This window comes from Quercus suber, unplaced genomic scaffold (assembly GCF_002906115.3).
Source record: "Quercus suber isolate HL8 unplaced genomic scaffold, Cork oak 2.0 scaffold_166, whole genome shotgun sequence".
Lineage (NCBI taxonomy): Eukaryota > Viridiplantae > Streptophyta > Magnoliopsida > Fagales > Fagaceae > Quercus > Quercus suber.
Genome location: NW_027069627.1, coordinates 8,914 through 26,499, shown reverse-complemented (window position 1 = coordinate 26,499; position 17,586 = coordinate 8,914). Strand labels below are relative to the sequence as shown.

General features: G+C 37.8%; 2 protein-coding genes across 2 annotated transcripts; both read left to right on the top strand.

Moving 5' to 3' along the window:
- The first annotated feature begins 981 nt into the window (after positions 1-981).
- Positions 982-5,742, top strand: LOC112018042 (MDIS1-interacting receptor like kinase 2-like). Its single transcript, XM_065777860.1, is given in 4 exon segments — positions 982-2,522; positions 2,525-2,646; positions 2,649-4,056; positions 5,199-5,742. Coding segments are annotated over 4 exon segments (3,321 nt in total). The 5' UTR covers positions 982-1,102; the 3' UTR covers positions 5,570-5,742.
- Positions 5,743-11,924: 6,182 nt separating this feature from the next.
- LOC136069387 (uncharacterized) lies at positions 11,925-12,899 on the top strand. The gene has a single exon (XM_065777846.1). It carries the CDS (start codon positions 11,925-11,927, stop codon positions 12,897-12,899), a length of 975 nt encoding a protein of 324 aa, XP_065633918.1.
- Positions 12,900-17,586: the final 4,687 nt, after the last annotated feature.

The following is a 17,586-nucleotide window of genomic DNA, read 5'->3' as shown; positions in this document are numbered from 1 at the left end:
CACTTAAATTAAACTATAGTAGAATTTCTATCTTGTATTAAAAAATTTAAAAAAAAAAAAAAAAAAACTTCTAATTTCTTAGATTTTTTTTTTTTTTTAATACAAGTTACACATTAGTATTTTTAAAAAAAGCAAAAAAAAAAAAAATTAAGGACTAATAGTAATAACTAACCAGATAAGGCTCTGAAGAAAGATAAAGAGACAATAAAATGTTGTGGATTTTTGTATAAAACGCATTGTTTCATTATATATTACCAAAATAAAAATACCTAAGATTGACAAAACATTTGACACATGCATACACATTTGTTCAAACCATGTCATAATGTCGCATTATCGATAAGTGGAAAATGATCAGAGGGTTGGACAAACTTTCATTTCATGGTATGAAATATGTGAACACAACACAAATTAATTGATTTTCATGGTTCCATTACTCTTTTGCATTTATTTTTGGTTTCATGATTTAAAAAAATAAAAAATAAAAAAAAATAAAAAATAAAAACTTACATTAAGAAGGGTACAAATATGCAGTGAAGCTACTAAACTAATTTTTAATACCTTAAAATGTATATGTTTCTTTACTCTAATTTAGTTCCCTTTTTCTTTATAATATATATACCCAATATTATCCAAAATTATCTTACATAAAATATTACAAAATTATCCGTGCATCGCACGGGCAACTTACTAGTTATTTAATAATCTCTCTTTCCTCATTCTACCCCCAAAACGTCAAACATATTACGGTGGTGATAAATTTTCTTGTCCACGTTACTCTGCATCCCCACTTGCTGTAAGAGGGAGGGAGGTTACATGTAGTTGATATATGGTATAACTCTCTGTTTTTGTGCTTTGACTAGGTGTAAAAACTAAAAGGTTGGTTTGTGGGTCAGCGATCTAACCATCATTGCATAATAGATGAGCGTGGGTAGGCTTTCAGTTAAAAAAGTAATAATTCTATCTATAAATTAAAGATTAAATTCCACATTGCAGATTCTTCATCAACGTACTATTCATACAAACACGCACTGCCCCTCTCTTGTTTAAGTTTGTAATAACAGACACACCTATTCCCTAACACAAACAGCTACCAAAAGTCATGGCATTGAGAATCTTGTTCTGTAGCCTAGTAGTTTTGATGGTTTCCTTTCATTTTGCTAATTTTGCTCTCTCCACAACTTCTTCTGTGGATACTACAGCTGAAGTAGGTACAGCATTTTATGAGGAAGCAGAAGCTCTTCTAAACTGGAAAGCCAGTCTTGACAACCAAAACAAATCTCTCCTGTCTTCGTGGGTTGGAGACCGCCCATGCAATAATTGGGATGGAATTACTTGCGATGACTTGGAATTGGGTGTCACTCGCCTAAACCTTTCCAATTCTGGTTTGAAAGGTATGCTTTACAACCTTAACTTCTCATCCTTTCCCAACCTACTTACTATTGATCTATCAACAAACTTGCTTTATGGAACTATTCCCGACAGTATTGGAGACCTTTCTAAACTCACCCATCTCGACTTCTCTTCCAACAATCTTTCTGGGTCTCTTCCTCTGGAAATGGGAAACTTGGGCAATTTATCCTATCTTATCCTTCAAAACAACAAACTTTCGGGATCTATTCCTCGAGAAATTGGAAAGTTGGGCAACTTAATCTTACTATACCTTTCCAATAACAATTTTTCTGGTTCCATTCCCCAAGAAGTTGAAATGATGAGATCTCTCACTGAACTTGATTTGGGAAACAATTTTCTCACTGGTCCCATCCCAGCTTCCATAGGAAACTTGGGTAATTTAACCAAAATCATACTTCAATACAACAGTCTTTCAGGATCTCTTCCTCAAGAAATTGGAAAGTTGGGTAATTTATTTAGTCTTAATGTTTGGTCCAACGAACTTTCGGGATCTATTCCTCGGGAAATTGGAATGATGGGCAAATTAGACCTACTATTCCTTTTAAGTAACAACTTTTCTGGTTCTATACCTCAAGAAGTTGGAATGATGAGATCTCTCACTCAACTTGATTTGTCAAATAATTTTCTCACCGGTGCAATTCCCACTTCCATTGGAAACTTAAGCAAATTACGACAACTTTACCTTTATTCCAACAGTCTCTCTGGTTCCATTCCTGAGGAATTAGGATCACTTAAATATGTGTTTGTAGTTCAATTACTAAATAATAGTCTCACTGGTCCAATCCCTGCTTCCATAGAAAAGATGTCTAGCTTATTAGATCTTAATGTTTATGGAAATAAACTTTCCGGATCAATTCCTTCCACTATTGGAAACTTGACCATGCTCACCAGTTTGATTTTGATGATGAACGAACTAAGTGGTTGCGTTCCAGTAGAAATGAATAATCTCACCCGTTTGACAAATTTGCAACTATCTTACAACAATTTTGTAGGCCAGTTACCTCCACAAATATGCCAATCTGGAATGCTTGTTCTCTTTGGTGCCGTCAATAATCACTTTATAGGTCCAATCCCAAAAAGCTTGAAAAACTGCAGTAGTCTCTTACGGGTTGGCTTGATGGAAACCATCTGACAGGAAATATAGCAGAAGATTTTAACATCTACCCAAACTTAAACTATATTGATTTGAGTAGTAACAATCTGCATGGTGAGCTTTCATCAAAGTGGGGGGGCAGTGTCTTAACTTGACAAACCTAAAAATCTCCAACAACAAGATTTCTGGTAGTATACCACCTGAAATTGGCAATGCAACAATGCTAGGCGTCCTTGACCTCTCTTCAAATCATCTAGTGGGAAAGATTCCAAAGGATCTGGGGCGCCTGAAGTCATTGCTCAAACTTCTTTTGAACAATAACCAACTTTCAGGTAACATTCCTTCAGAAATTGGAATGCTATCCTATTTAACACATTTTAACTTGGCAGTTAACAATCTCAGTGGCTTAATCGCTAAAGAACTTGGACAATGCACAAAATTGTTGTTCCTGAATCTGAGTAGAAATATAATCCATGGAAGCATTCCTTCTGATATAGGAAGCCTACAGTCTCTTCAAAGTCTTGATTTTAGTCATAATTTGCTGGTTGGAGAGATACCACGACAACTTGGAGGCATGAAACAGTTGGAAACAATGAATCTCTCTCACAATAATCTCTCTGGTTCCATCCCATCCACGTTTGATGACAGTGCAAGCTTGACATCCATTGATATATCCTACAATGAGTTAGAGGGTCCTATTCCTAACATCACGGCCTTCAGCAAGGCTCCAATCGCAGCACTGAAAAATAATAGAGGCTTATGTGGTAATATTGCTGGTTTGAAGGCTTGCCCAAAAATGATTCCTGATCCTCCATCTAAGAGGCACAACCGATTTTTGGTAATAATTTTAATCTCTCTTTTGGGCATGCTGTTTTTTATATTTGTCATTGTAGGAGTTTCACTTCTTCTTTGCCGAAAGGTGAAGAAAACAGAAGACAAGCCAAGAGAAGTGCATAATGATAATCTTTTCGCAATATGGAGTTATGATGGAAAAATGGTGTATGAAAACATCATTGAAGCTACAGAGGAATTCAATTCCAAATATTGCATTGGAGTGGGAGGATATGGAAGTGTTTACAAAGCTGAGTTGCAAACAAGCCAAGTTGTTGCTGTGGAGAAATTTCACCCACTACCTGATGGTGAGATATCCAATCAAAAAGCCTTCACAAGTGAGATTCATGCTTTAACAGAAATAAGACATCGTAATATCGTAAAATTGTACGGTTTTTGTTCGCATCCAAAACACTCTCTTTTGGTTTATGAGTTTTTGGAAGGAGGAAGCTTGGTGAAGTTATTAAACAGTGAGGAGGGAGCAAAAACATTTGATTGGATTAAAAGAGCCAATGTGGTAAAAGGAGTGGCAAATGCTTTATATTATATGCACCATGATTGCTCGCCTCCAATAATTCATCGTGATATATCAAGTAAGAATATTCTATTGGATCTAGAATATGAGGCTCACATCTCTGACTTTGGCACTGCTAGGCTTTTAAAGCCTGATTCATCCAACTGGACGTCACTTGCAGGCACCTATGGATACATGGCTCCAAGTTAGTTTCTTTGTTGTTGTCTATAGTGTAAAAAGTTTTCCAAGCTTATGTAGGGACCATCCAATATCATAGCATAAAATTTTTTCCAAGCTTAAGTTAGAAGAACATCTGTCATGGCCGACATGGAAACCAAATAGCCAATTTCCATCGTTATTACAACCTATTTTAGAATAAAATTTTAATTATATTTATATTTTTTTATTTTAGCTAACAACTTTTCAAAACGCCCATAGCTAATTATCTGTTCTATACTATATTTTATTAAAATATTAATTTTCTTAATTTTTTTTTAAAATTTTCTCTCTCTCTCCACTCACAATAATTACCAACCAATAATTGAATAAAATAATAAAATGCATAAGAAATAGTTCCTCCTAAATTTGGACAAGCACTATAGTAATATCTTATTTTGTCACACAGGTTCATAACTTGATGAGAGTGTTTTTTAAGTTTTATTGGCTAAATTTTAGCTAGGCCTTATGCTATTTTAGCAAATTTAAGGGAATACTCTAGGATTTTCAGCTATTTTCCTATTATTACATATTAAAGTTCATAACCAAGTCTATGTACTTATAGAGGAAGCAATTTAACTTTGTTAATTATTATTTATACCATGATTGGGCCCATAGTAGAAATAAATTCATATAGAAGAAAATGTAGCCACTTGCAAGGTTATTTTGTTCTAGATGTAAACCTTTAAATAATTCTAACATGTGCTCAGTTGTCACATAATAGACTAACCACCTATTATGTTTCGTTCTAAAAATGACTAAAAAGTGCAAAGTCAGTTTTTAAGTTTTTTTTTTTTTTTAAAGGTGAAGTCACTTTTTAAGTTGATTGTAGTAAACGCAGTATTATATCATATGTAACATGCATGTAGTATAGTATACTTTTGATTCTATAGATAATAAAATCAAACGAGAAACTAGCACATGTCCCCCCCTGTTTCACCAAATTCATAAAGCTAAAGGTTTTGTTCAATGCATAAGTCTTGTGAATGGATCCAAGTTCCAAACATATGATATCAATAAAATTGATATATTTTACAATTTTCTTATGCGTAGGCCCAATTCAAGTAGTGTTTAGATTTTATTGCTAATAATGGTGTTGCTATAACCTTGATCAATTCTTTTCCCATGCAGAGCTTGCCTACACAATGGAAATTAATGAGAAGTGTGATGATTTTAGCTTTGGAGTGTTGGCTTTAGAAATAATCATGGGAAAGCATCCTGGAGATCTGATCTCATCTCTCTTATCATCAACATTTACAACCTGTGATATGCTATTGAAGGATGTGTTGGACCAACGCCTTTCACTTCCAATAAATCGAGTTGCAAGGGAAGTGCTCTCCATTGCAAAGATTGCAATTTCTTGCTTGCACACTATTCCCCAATCTCACCCAACAATGCAACAAGTTTCTCAAGAGCTTTCAACTCAAAAACCACATTTTCCAAATACATTATTCACGATCACATTAGGAGAAGTAGTTGATCTCGGAGGCTTAACTGTCTAATAGCTTGTTTGTTTGTGTTCCCATTGTCATTCCCCTACTTCTTCACATATAATCCCTTCTAGTAAACTATTTATCTTGTTTTACTGTATTATGTTTTATTGGCAAGCTATATTAGTCTAAATGTAGAATTGAGAATTTCGCTAATAATAAAACTAGGAAGAGTTTTTATTTGATCCATATATATTAAGTATATTCAATACATTGCTCGAGGGTCTTTTTAGTTTGGATATATATATATTTGTGTCAAATTGTAAGTTTTGCAGTGTCAAAATATTGCATTTCAAGATCAAGAGAAAGATTCAAGATGAGCTCTTTAAAATTGAAGTTTTAAGGTCATGTGACTTACTCAGTCAGCTATTAGAAGCCTTGAGTTATTTAAATTTTAACATAGTTTTAGGGAAATGTTATTTCCTCTCAGCCTCTCTATAGACGATGTAGGATCCATGCCTTTTCACCTTCATAGCCAAATACTTTTGCTACATGGGTGCAAACTAAAAGGATCCCAAGACTTGAGTGTCATTTTATTTGTTACTATTTGAGTACTTCCCATTTAAAGTAGGACATTTTTTTACACCTCAGCCTGCATATCGTTCCACGTCAATATCCTAGGAGCCTTTGTAAACTCTTGTTGTCACGCATTACTTACATATGGAATCATGGTTGGACTTGGGGGTTAATGGCCCCCCAATTTTTTTTTTAAAAAATATTATTATATATATATGGGTACTAATTTTAACAATTTTATTTTAGAAAATTACACTTTTATCTCCTTAAAAATATCATTGATATAGCCATAAATTTTTCTTTAACATTTTTACTAATTGTTAAGGTAACAAATTCTTATTGGTTCGCATTAGGGCCCATCACTTACATTATCTGCAATTTGTAAAAAAAGTTTGTAATTCAAACATTTTCCTCATTTTAGAGACCATTAAAAAACTATTTATAAGTCTAAAATCTAAAAAAGGAATATACAAGCCCAAAAAATTAGTACAACAACAAAAATTACCAATAGTATAACTAAATATAAAAATGAAAAATTAAGCCTAGTCAACCAATTTTAACTAAAACAAATAATCTGACCCAATAAAAAATTTTAAACAACTAGCAACTAAGGGAGTAAGTAGCAATAATGTCAAAGGCTGAAGTCATTGCACACAACCAACAGCAAAGTGTAAAATGTCTTCCCCCCTAGATCGAGGGTTTTACATGGAGTCGCCACTTATTTAATTTAAAAGGGAAAATAAGAAAACCTCTAATAAAAAATAATACTTCTTTTGTATTAATGTATATTGCAATTTACATCAAATTTGTAACAAAAATTTACAATGCTTTTTTGTCCTAGATACAATCTAAAAAAGTAAATTACATTGCTTTATTCCCTAGTTACAATCTAAAAAAATGTAAAATTACAAGAGCATAGTCTATAACCCTTGATCTTGGTTCGGAGGCTAATTTACGAGATGGGAAGGGATTAAGCACCCATCTCGCCCGGTAAAACCGGTCTCCTAGGTTAAGGTGGCCAATGTCATGTCATGTCAAACAAATACAAACAATATGTCATATAAACATGGTAATTTGTAGAAATTGTAAACAAATATGTGCTAAGAGAATCAAACATAAAAAAAGACACAAAAAATGAAACTTGTTAGATAACAATTTTAATGTAAAGAAAACATTAAAGTAATGGCATGTTCATCCAAGAAATCAATGTAAGCAAAGAATCCCTAGCCTAGACATGTTTATCTAAGCATGTGAGAAAAAGAAAACAATTTTATCATGTTATTTGTAATCAACATAATTGCAGAGAGAACCAAATAAAAATAAAACATTTGAGCATATTTGATCGTCCAAACAATTATGAAGAGAAGTAAAGGAAAATCCCTAGACATGTTTATCTAGAGAGACTCAAAATACTTAGACATGTTCGTTCAAGCATTTTTTAAAAAGGTAAACAATTACCTAGACATGTTCATCTAAGTGTTGAAGAGAAAGTTGTGTTTTTAGCCTAGAAGTGCTCATCTAAGCATTCAAGAGAAAAATTGTGTGCTAGCCTAGAAGTGTCCATCTAAGCATGTAAAAAGAATAACAATGAGACATATAGGCATATTCATCCAAGCTTATCATAAAAGAAACAAATAATGACTTGTTAAACACTTATTCAAGCATGTGTAGAAAGTTAAGAATATAATTAAATACTTACCAGCATAGAACATAAATTAAAAAGAGGGGAAGTGATCACTTAAAGGGCTAGGGAGAAAGCAAGGAATTACTAAACTACAACCAAAGTAGGAACAATGGCTGCACAACAGTTTTTTCTTTTCTGCTCTCTCACTAGCTCTCTAGAGGGAATTGGGGTCCAGAGAATGACAGAGGTCTTCTCTATTTATAGGGGAAGGGATGGCTTAGGTTTAAAGCTAAGTTTTTAGCTTTCTTCTGAAGCTAAGGAGGGAGATAGCCTGTTTAAATGAGCTGGGACGGAGCTGGTGTTGATCCCTTTTGAATTTTGAAAAGGAAGTTGAAATGATGCTGCACCCGCTTCGTATTTTGGCTCTAACTTTCCGCTCAAAATTCCAATCGATTTAAGATTGGTGTTTTTTGAAAGGGAATTCAATTATCTACAACTTTTATAGAAATAGAGAAAACCGAATTTCAACTTTTTCTGGGCCAAAAATGCGATTCAATTTGCTGCTGAAGATAATGACGGTTTTTGAGCATTTTTCCTTTTTTTTTCTTTTTTTGAATTTTTCATGGATCCTTTCTCCAATTCTTTTTTTTAAAAGAGCAGATAAGATGCCGTAAAAACATATATATATATATATATATATATTTTAAATGAAATAAAACGAAATCCAATCAAAAATTACACTTAATTGATTTTAAATTAATTCTTGTGAGAACCAATCAAAATTAAGTGTTTAAAATAGGACGTGATCAGGCTCATCGTGTAAGTGAATCATGATCATTGAAAATTGTTTGTATGATAACTTTTGATCAGGTGATCCGATCAAAACCCATGACATACCATTATGATCGTTAGAACATCAAGATTTGTTTTGTATCACAAATTTGAAGATCTACCGGTTGGTTAAATGCAAGTTGTAAAATGAGGTGTCTACACAAAGCCGCCCCACCTAACTCTAAGTTTTGGCTCCGCTCCTGATTACTTATGCATTTATTTATTTATTTATTTAGCAAAGTACATGCATGCCTTTTGTTTTTGGTTTAATATAAAGAACAAAACATAGATTACTTTTAATTTTTCAATTTCTTGTCGTGCATTGTACCATTGGTTGAACGTAGAACAATTTTTTGGTGTTGTACCTAGTGTAGCTTGACATGAGCACTTTCATGCCCAAGCAAATTAGTTAAATTGTAGAATCGTGGGAGTATTGGACAGCAATAGATCATGTGACCTAAATGTCATGTCACTTATTTTGATGATGCACTAAAAAGTTAATTATGGAAGAAGGATACATATAGCCATCTTACCACCAGTATTTGTATGTTACAATTATCCGTGTACTTCTAGAAAAAAAGTCAGCATCTGATGTTGCGAAAGCCTAAAGAAAAGTACACACAATGCTCTCTTGATGGAATAGAAACTAAACTGTTAGTTCCTAGTAGTAATCCTTGAATCCACGAGAGGTTTTCCCTGAATCCACAAGGAGATAAAACTGGAATCCACCAGAAGAAAATTTGACAAAATGTCTGTGTTTATTAATAATAGTCTGATTTGCCTCTGACGGCTACAAAACATATAAATACTAAGCAAAAACGTTTAAAACCCTAATTCGCACTAATTAAGCGATTAGGTGACAAAATTACCGAATTTTACCAAAAATGGCAAAATTGAGTTAAACGCAGAATCATAAACTACTGACCTTAAGGGTCGTCCCAAAACAGACGGGACCTTATTCTGACTTTTAAACTAAAAGTTACTCCCTCCGTTTCATTTTTTTTGTCCTGTTTGAAAAGTCAAATTTTTTAAGGAAACATCATTTATTATCTTGTCTACCTTTTAAAAATGTATAAGTTTCCAAAACTATCATTAAAAAAATTTATCAAAAAATTGAATTAGTAAATTAATAGGGGTATAATAGGAACATTAATAAACTAATGACTTTTATTTTTAAAAACAGAACAATATTTTGGGACATCTTAAAATGGAAGAGAGGACAAAAAAAAAGGGACAGAAGTAGTATTAAGGAAAAACAAATATTACTATAAATAGCAAAAACACTGTTTTCGGGGCCTTAACGAAGGAATTTGCCTAAAATTTGGCAACGTTTATGGCCATGAATCTGGATTAGAACGCCGTTTCCCTTCAACCTGCTAAATTTCATGCAATTCCGACACTGTTACCTCTGATGGCCCCTACTAGCACCCCCCTTTGATCTTGCGTTATGACTTCCTGCGCCCTTGTTGCTCCAGAAAGGCATGTGCTATCTGTTCTACATCAGTATCACAAAACTAAGTAAAATGTGGTACACTACACACAAAAAGGGTTAAATGTCAAAAAATATGCTGGACTACCTTTAAAAATGACATATAGGAGATGTGGAGTTATATAATTGATGATGCCATAAAACACCACCTTGAAAAATTGTCCATATGGCTCGTCTACGATTAAAAGAAAGATGGCACAGCCAAGTTGCCTCGTCCATCCTTTGGGACGAACGAACAAGGTCTCGTCCGTCCCAAAGGACGGACGAGGAAGGCATGGCCATGCTAAGGCACGTCCACCCCTAGTTAGGGATGGACGAGCCAAGCATTCGTGACTTAACCAATAAATCAAAACCTCCATTACTCACAGTTAGACACCGGTTCAGATGAAGCAACTTCTACGGAAGTTATGGAAGTTTCCTCCGATTTTGATGAACTCCTTGACAATAGGAACGGTTATGAGAGCAAATAATCGTTCTATACACTATATAAACACGATTCTGCGTAGAGGTAAAGGATTCTGACTTTTCATTTTAAGAAGGGAATAAACACGGATATTTTTCCTCTCTATTCCAGCCTTCTAACTTCAACATCGGAGGGTCATAGGCCGGCCTCCACCGGTCTTTACTCTGATTGAGTTTGGTTTTACAGGATTCAATTCTCAAGATTGTTGAAGTTTGAAGAGTTTCAACCCACTGATCTTCAAGGAATTATCAGTTGGCGCCGTTTGTGGGAAACGTATTTGTCACTCTTGAACTTGTTTAGTTCTGCGATTTCTTTCTCACGTGAAAGGGTTTGAAATGGTTCGGACTAGATCAAGGGCAACTAGCCCAGGCCCTCAACAGAGTAGGGATGCATCGAGTAATCCTCATCGCGATCGACAATCTGCACCGAATATGCAGGCCCCGTCTGTCCAACATATGCATTCTATGGCGGCTGCGATGGCGGAGTTAACTCGCCAGAATCAGGACTTACGGAGAGAAGTTAACTTAAGAAGGCAGAGGCGTCAAGAGCAGGAAGAAGAAGGGCAAACTCAGGATCAAGAGGGCAGAGAGAACTTTCAGCATGGGAGTCCATCAAGAGGTACCACTTCGCGAAAGGTATCTGACTTGAAGAAAGAGATGGATCAGATGAAGAAGGCCATGGACGAAATAAAGGAGAATATGAGGAGGGCAAACCCAGTAGAAGATTTGGTTCATAGAACTGACTCTCCCTTTACGGCCTCCATCAATGGCCATCCCCTACCACCGAAATTTAAAATGCCTTCTTTAGATTCATACGATGGGAATCGAGATCCTTTTGATCACATTGCCACCTTCAAGACCACTATGCATCTTTAAGGAGTTCCTGATGAAATAATGTGCAGAGCCTTTCCTACCACACTCAAGGGTCCGGCTAGAGTATGGTTCAGCCGAATTCAGTAAGTTCTTTTGGAGAATTAAGCAAGTTGTTTGTTAATAACTTCATAGGGGGTCAGCGTCATAGACGATCTACTTCCAGTTTGTTAACAATAGAACAAGGGGAGAATGAAAGTTTGCGTTCCTTCATCACACGTTTCAATAGGGAAGCTTTGACCGTGGACGAGGTAGATGATGAGCTACTTTTGGCAGCCTTTCATAATGGAGTCAATTCAGATTTGTTTATACATAAACTTTATGAGAAGGAACCTCAGTCCATGGCTGAACTCGTCCATTCAGCCCAAAACTTCATGAACGCAGAAGATGCTATTATAGCCAAGAAGAGGAAAAGGGCTGAGAGAATGGAAACAAATCCTGCTCGCCATTCTGAACAGGGTCCTCGTCCAAAGAAGGGACGAACGGAGGACAAGAAAGATCGAGAAAAGAGGGTAGGTCCGTTAGCAAGGAACCAACAGTACACTCCTTTGAGCGTGCCACTCGAGTAAGTCCTCATGCAAATCAAAGACGAGCCTTCCTTAAAGTGGCTAGAGAAGATGAAGGGAGATCCCAATAAGCGCAATAGAAATAAGTATTGTCGCTTCCATAGAGATCACGGGCATGACACGGACGAGTGCTTCGATCTGAAGCAGCAGATTGAGAATCTCATCAGACAAGGGAAGTTGAAAAATTTCCTTGGACGAGATCACAGAGACGAGAAAATGAAGGCCAAGGTAGAAGAACCATCACGGCCACCGCTTGGAGAAATAAGAATCATTTTGGGGGGAAGTTCTGCAGGACAGTCGTCTAAGTCAAAGAGAGCATATTTGAAAGCAGTGCAGAGCGTTCAGCTCTCTGGACGATCATCGAGTGCAGGGACTATGGACGAGCAGGCGATCACCTTCACGGACGAGGATGCAGAGAGAGTCCATCACCCCCATGATGATGCTATTGTCATCACTCTCCTTATTGCGGACTACAAGACTAGAAGGGTGTTCATAGATAATGGAAGTTCTGCTGATATCTTGTACTTTCCAGCCTTTCAGCAGATGAGGTTAGGACGAGACTTGCTCCATCCAACAAGCTCCCTCCTAGTTGGTTTTGGTGGAATGAAGGTGCAACCTGTGGGTAGTATTTCATTACCAGTGACGGTGGGGGCGCATCCGCAGCAAGTAACTAAGGAAGTGAATTTCCTCGTAGTTGATTGTTCGTCTTCTTACAATGCAATAATTGGGAAGCCAACCTTAAACAGGTGGAAGGCAGTTACATCTACTTACCATTTGTCAGTCAAGTTCCCAACGGAGCACGGGGTAGGCCAAGTACAGGGAGACCAATTAGCAGCAAGAGAGTGTTATCTGGCCATGTTGGCTGCGGACGAGCAAGTTCAAGCAATGAATGTCGAAGAAAGGAAAGTGGTGGCAGAACCCATTGAAGCCTTGGAAGATATTCCTTTAGATGATGATAACCCTGAGAGGTGTACCAGGGTTTGAGCAGATTTGGAAGCAAAGATCAAGAAAGATCTCATTTGTTTTTTGAAAAGAAATAAGGATGTGTTTGCATGGAGTCACGAAGATATGCCGGGCATAGATCCTAGTGTTATTACCCACCGTCTGAGTGTATGCCCTTCCTCCAAGCTAGTTCGACAAAAGAAGAGGGTGTTTGCCCCAGAGAGAGACAATGCTGTCAAGGAAGAAGTTCAGAAGCTGATTATGGCAAAGTTCATTCGAGAGGTATACTATCCTGAGTGGTTGGCCAATGTAGTTATGGTCAAAAAGGCGAATGGCAAGTGGAGAATGTGCGTTGATTTCACTGACTTAAACAAGGCTTGCCCAAAGGATAGTTACTCGTTACCACGCATTGATCAGCTGGTAGATTCCACTGCGGGCCACAAGTTACTCAGTTTCTTGGACGCTTTCTCTGGGTACAATCAGATTCGGATGAACGAAGCAGACCAAGAGAAGACGTCCTTTGTCACCAGCCAAGGATTATTTTGTTACGAAGTGATGCCTTTCGGTTTAAAAAATGTTGGGGCAACATACCAACGGTTGGTCAATCACATGTTTCGTCCACAAATCGGGCGGAATATGGAAGTCTATATAGATGACATGTTAGTAAAAACCCAGGACGAAGACAGGCATCTGGACGACTTACAGGCAACATTCAATACATTGAGGCATTATCATATGAAGTTAAACCCTAGCAAATGTGCTTTTGGAGTATCATCAGGAAAATTCCTGGGGTTTATGGTCTCCTACAGAGGAATCGAGGCAAACCCTGATAAAATCCAAGCAATATTGAATGTGAAGCCCCCAAGCAGTGTTAAAGAAGTCCAATCACTTACCGGATGAGTTGCCGCCCTCAATAGGTTTGTTTCCAAAGCTACTGACAAGTGCTTGCCATTTTTTAAGGTTCTTAAGAAAGCGTTTGAATGGAATGATGAGTGTCAGAAAGCATTTGAAGATTTGAAGACGTACCTCACCAAGGCCCCTTTGTTAAGCCCGTCCGTGCAAGGGGAAGAGTTGTTTTTATATCTGGCAGTTACCCCATATGCTGTGAGTTCAGCATTAGTAAGGGAGGAAGACAAGGTACAAAGGCCTGTGTATTATACCAGCAGAGCACTGAGGGGAGCAGAAGGACGATATTCGTTGATGGAGAAATTGGCTTTTGCATTGATAACAGCCTCCAGAAAGCTAAGGCATTACTTTCAGGCTCACATCATTAATATCATAATGGATCACCCACTCAAGAAGGCAATGAACAAACTAGAGGCTGCAGGACGTTTGATCCAATGGGTCGTCAAGCTCAATGAATTTGACATAAAGTACCAACCAAGGCACGCCATAAAAGCCCAAGCTCTGGCAGATTTTATTGCAGAGTTTACTTTGAATTGTGATGAGGTGGGTGAGAAGGAAAGCATTAAGTGGGTGGTTTATGTGCATGGTTCGTCTACACAGTACGCGGGAGGATTAGGTGTGGTGTTACAATCTCCAGAAGGAGACAAATTAAAACACAAGGTTCGTTTGCAGTACCAGACAACTAATAATGAAGCCGAATATGAAGCTCTTCTCAGAGGGATGGAGTTGGCCAAGTCCGTTGAAGCAGAGTCACTCCTCGTCCTGGGAGATTCTCAGTTAATCATAGGCCAAGTGAATGGCGAGTTTGAAGCCAAGGAAGAGCGGATGAGGAAGTATCTAAACAGAGTGATGCGACTTGTTAAAAAGTTTGAAGAAGTTAACTTCGTTCAAATCTCAAGGGAGGAGAACATGGAAGCTGATGCTTTGGCAAAAGAAGCCTCGTCAAGCGAAGCTGTAGATAAGTTTGATGAAATCCAGTATATGCCAAGTATAGACATCCCAGAAGTACAACAGGTGGAAAATGGAATAAATTGGATGGTTCCAATTGTGTCGTACTTAAAAGACGGACGACTCCCGGAGGAAAAGGACGAAGCTAGAAAACTGAGAGCAAGGGCAGCCAGGTATGTTCTTATGGACGAGATTCTCTACCGAAGAGGTTTTTCCCAGCCTTATCTCAGATGTTTGGCCCCAGACGAAGCAAACTACATATTGAGAGAAATTCATGATGGAGCATGTGGCAATCATTCAGGTGCCAGATCGCTCGTCCATAAAGTTGTCCGTGCAGGATATTATTGGCCAAATATGCAAGCTGATGCTAAGGCATACGTCAAGGTTTGCGATCAATGCCAAAGGTTTAGCAATGTTCCCAGACAACCATCAGAGTATTTGACTCCAATGACGGCCCCGTGGCCTTTTGCGCAATGGGGACTGGACATCCTAGGTCCATTTCCACTGGGTATAAGGCAAATGAAATTCCTTGTGGTTGGTATTGATTATTTTACCAAGTGGGTAGAAGCAGAACCTTTGGCCAACATCACACAGCAGAACGTCAAAAACTTCGTGTGGAAAAATATTGTGTGTAGATTTGGGGTACCTAGGGTGCTGGTATCGGACAACGGATGGCAATTTGACAATGCGATTTTCAGAGACTTTTGCGTACACTTTGGAATTCAAAATCACTACTCCTCGCCAGCCCACCCGCAAGCTAATGGCCAGGCAGAAGTTGCAAACCGATCCTTGTTGAAAATAATCAAGACTCGGCTTGAGGGGGCTAAGGGAGTATGGCCAGATGAGCTTCCAGACGTTCTGTGGGCATATAGAAGGACAATGAGAACTCCTACGGGAGAGACTCCTTTTAAGCTAGCATATGGAACTGAAGCAGTTATACCCGCGAAAGTGCACGTGGCCAATCATAGGGTGACGACCTACCAGGACGAAGCTAATGAGGAACAACTACGTCTGAACCTCGACATGATAGACGAGGTAAGGACGGACGCTGAGCAAAGGATTGCAGGTATAAAAATCTTATGGCTAGGCGGTATGATGCAATGGTGAAGCCAAGGCGATTCAACATAGGGGACCTCGTCCTAAGAAGGGTGTCCTTAGCAACAAAGAACCCAGCTCATGGGAAGTTGGGACCAAATTGGGAAGGCCCCTACAGAGTCGTCAACTGCAAAAGGCAAGGTTCCTATTACTTAGAAGCCCTTGATGGGAGGAAGTTGGAACATCCTTGGAATGTGGAACACTTGAGGAAGTATTACCAGTAGAATGATAGCCTGGACGAGCTCAGCAACAAAATTTTATTATTATGTTATTTGGTGTGGCTTTATTATGTTAAATTTGTGGACGACATTATAGTTTATATTTAAATAAAGGCATTAGCCTCTAAGATGCCTGCCTCGTCTTTGAAAAATGCTTGTGATGTGAATGGTATTTATGGAATGTACATAATGTTGTGTAATTCACTTACTCCCATACTTCATTCATTTGAGTTTTATCCTTAAAAAAAAAAGGATACAATTCTCTGAATGCAGGGATACAATGACAAGCTTTCCTAAGGGAAAAGCATCAAGGCACTCTCGTCCAAATCAGAGGATGAAGCAAAGCCTTGAATCCCAAGCATACTCGTCCATAACACGGACGAGGTAAAGCACTACGTTTTATACATGGGCAAAAATGCATAGACGAGTGTATATTAAGCCATGGACGAGAGAAACGTCAGGCTATGTTTTAATCCTATTAAGGCTTTTGTTAAAACAATCCAGGCTATGGACGAGAACAATGAAGGCCTTAAAACTTCAAAGTATAAAAGTTAGGCTTTTTGTTAAAACAATCCAAGCTATAGATGAGTACAATGAAAGCCTTAAAACTTCAAAGAATAAAAGTTAGGCTTTCTGTTAAAACAATCCAGGCTATGGACGAGGGCAATGAAAGTCTTAAAACTTGAAGTATAAAAATTAGCCAAGTCTATGAACAAGGCAGACTGGTTCTTATCATTTTTTAACAGGTCCTTAGACCAGTAATGTTGGTTGTTACCATTTCACAGGGATGAACTACATTTGGAATTGTAATGAAGATGGTAGACAAATATATATAAAAGATGGATGAAGTCAAGCAAGCAAAATAAGTAAAACTCGTCCATACATATGCCACGAGAATAATGTTGAGTCAATGTATATCTAACGTTAAAAAAAATCCTTGCAAAATAAACTTGGATAATTGTTTAAAGCCTCGTCCTAAAACCATGGACGAGGCAAATGTATTAAAATTACATAAAAGGTCACAAAGTGGACCAAATAGAAAGACGTTAAAAAAAAAAAAAAAAAAAAAAAAAAAACTCTTTCAAGTGGAGGGAGAAACATTGGGGGCGTCCTGAGGGGGCAAGGTTGAGGCATTGTCTTCAACATTGATGTCATCAGAGCCAGTCTGGACAAGAGAACTAGTAGCAGCAGCGTTCAGATTAAGGAGAATAGAATTGAAGTCAATATCAGGGAACCTCTCTACAGCTTCACTTCTAAAATCCTCAAACCCTGCTGCGTAATTAGTGTCCAAGACTTCAGTGTACTGTTTGGACGACTTAAACTCAGCCACTGCATCTTCCTTCGCATTGGAAAGAAGGGCATCATATTCATCATTCTTCTTCTGCAGGGCCTCAAGACGAGCATTCTTCTCTGCAGCACTGGTTCGCAGCTCTTCAACCAATGTCTGCAACTCCTTAACCTCGTCCGTGGTCTTGGCAGCCACTTCAGCCATTGCCTCGTCTCAGCCTTCAGCTCCTGGACCCTCGTCTCTAGCAGGATCCTCGTCTTGTCCAACTCCTTTG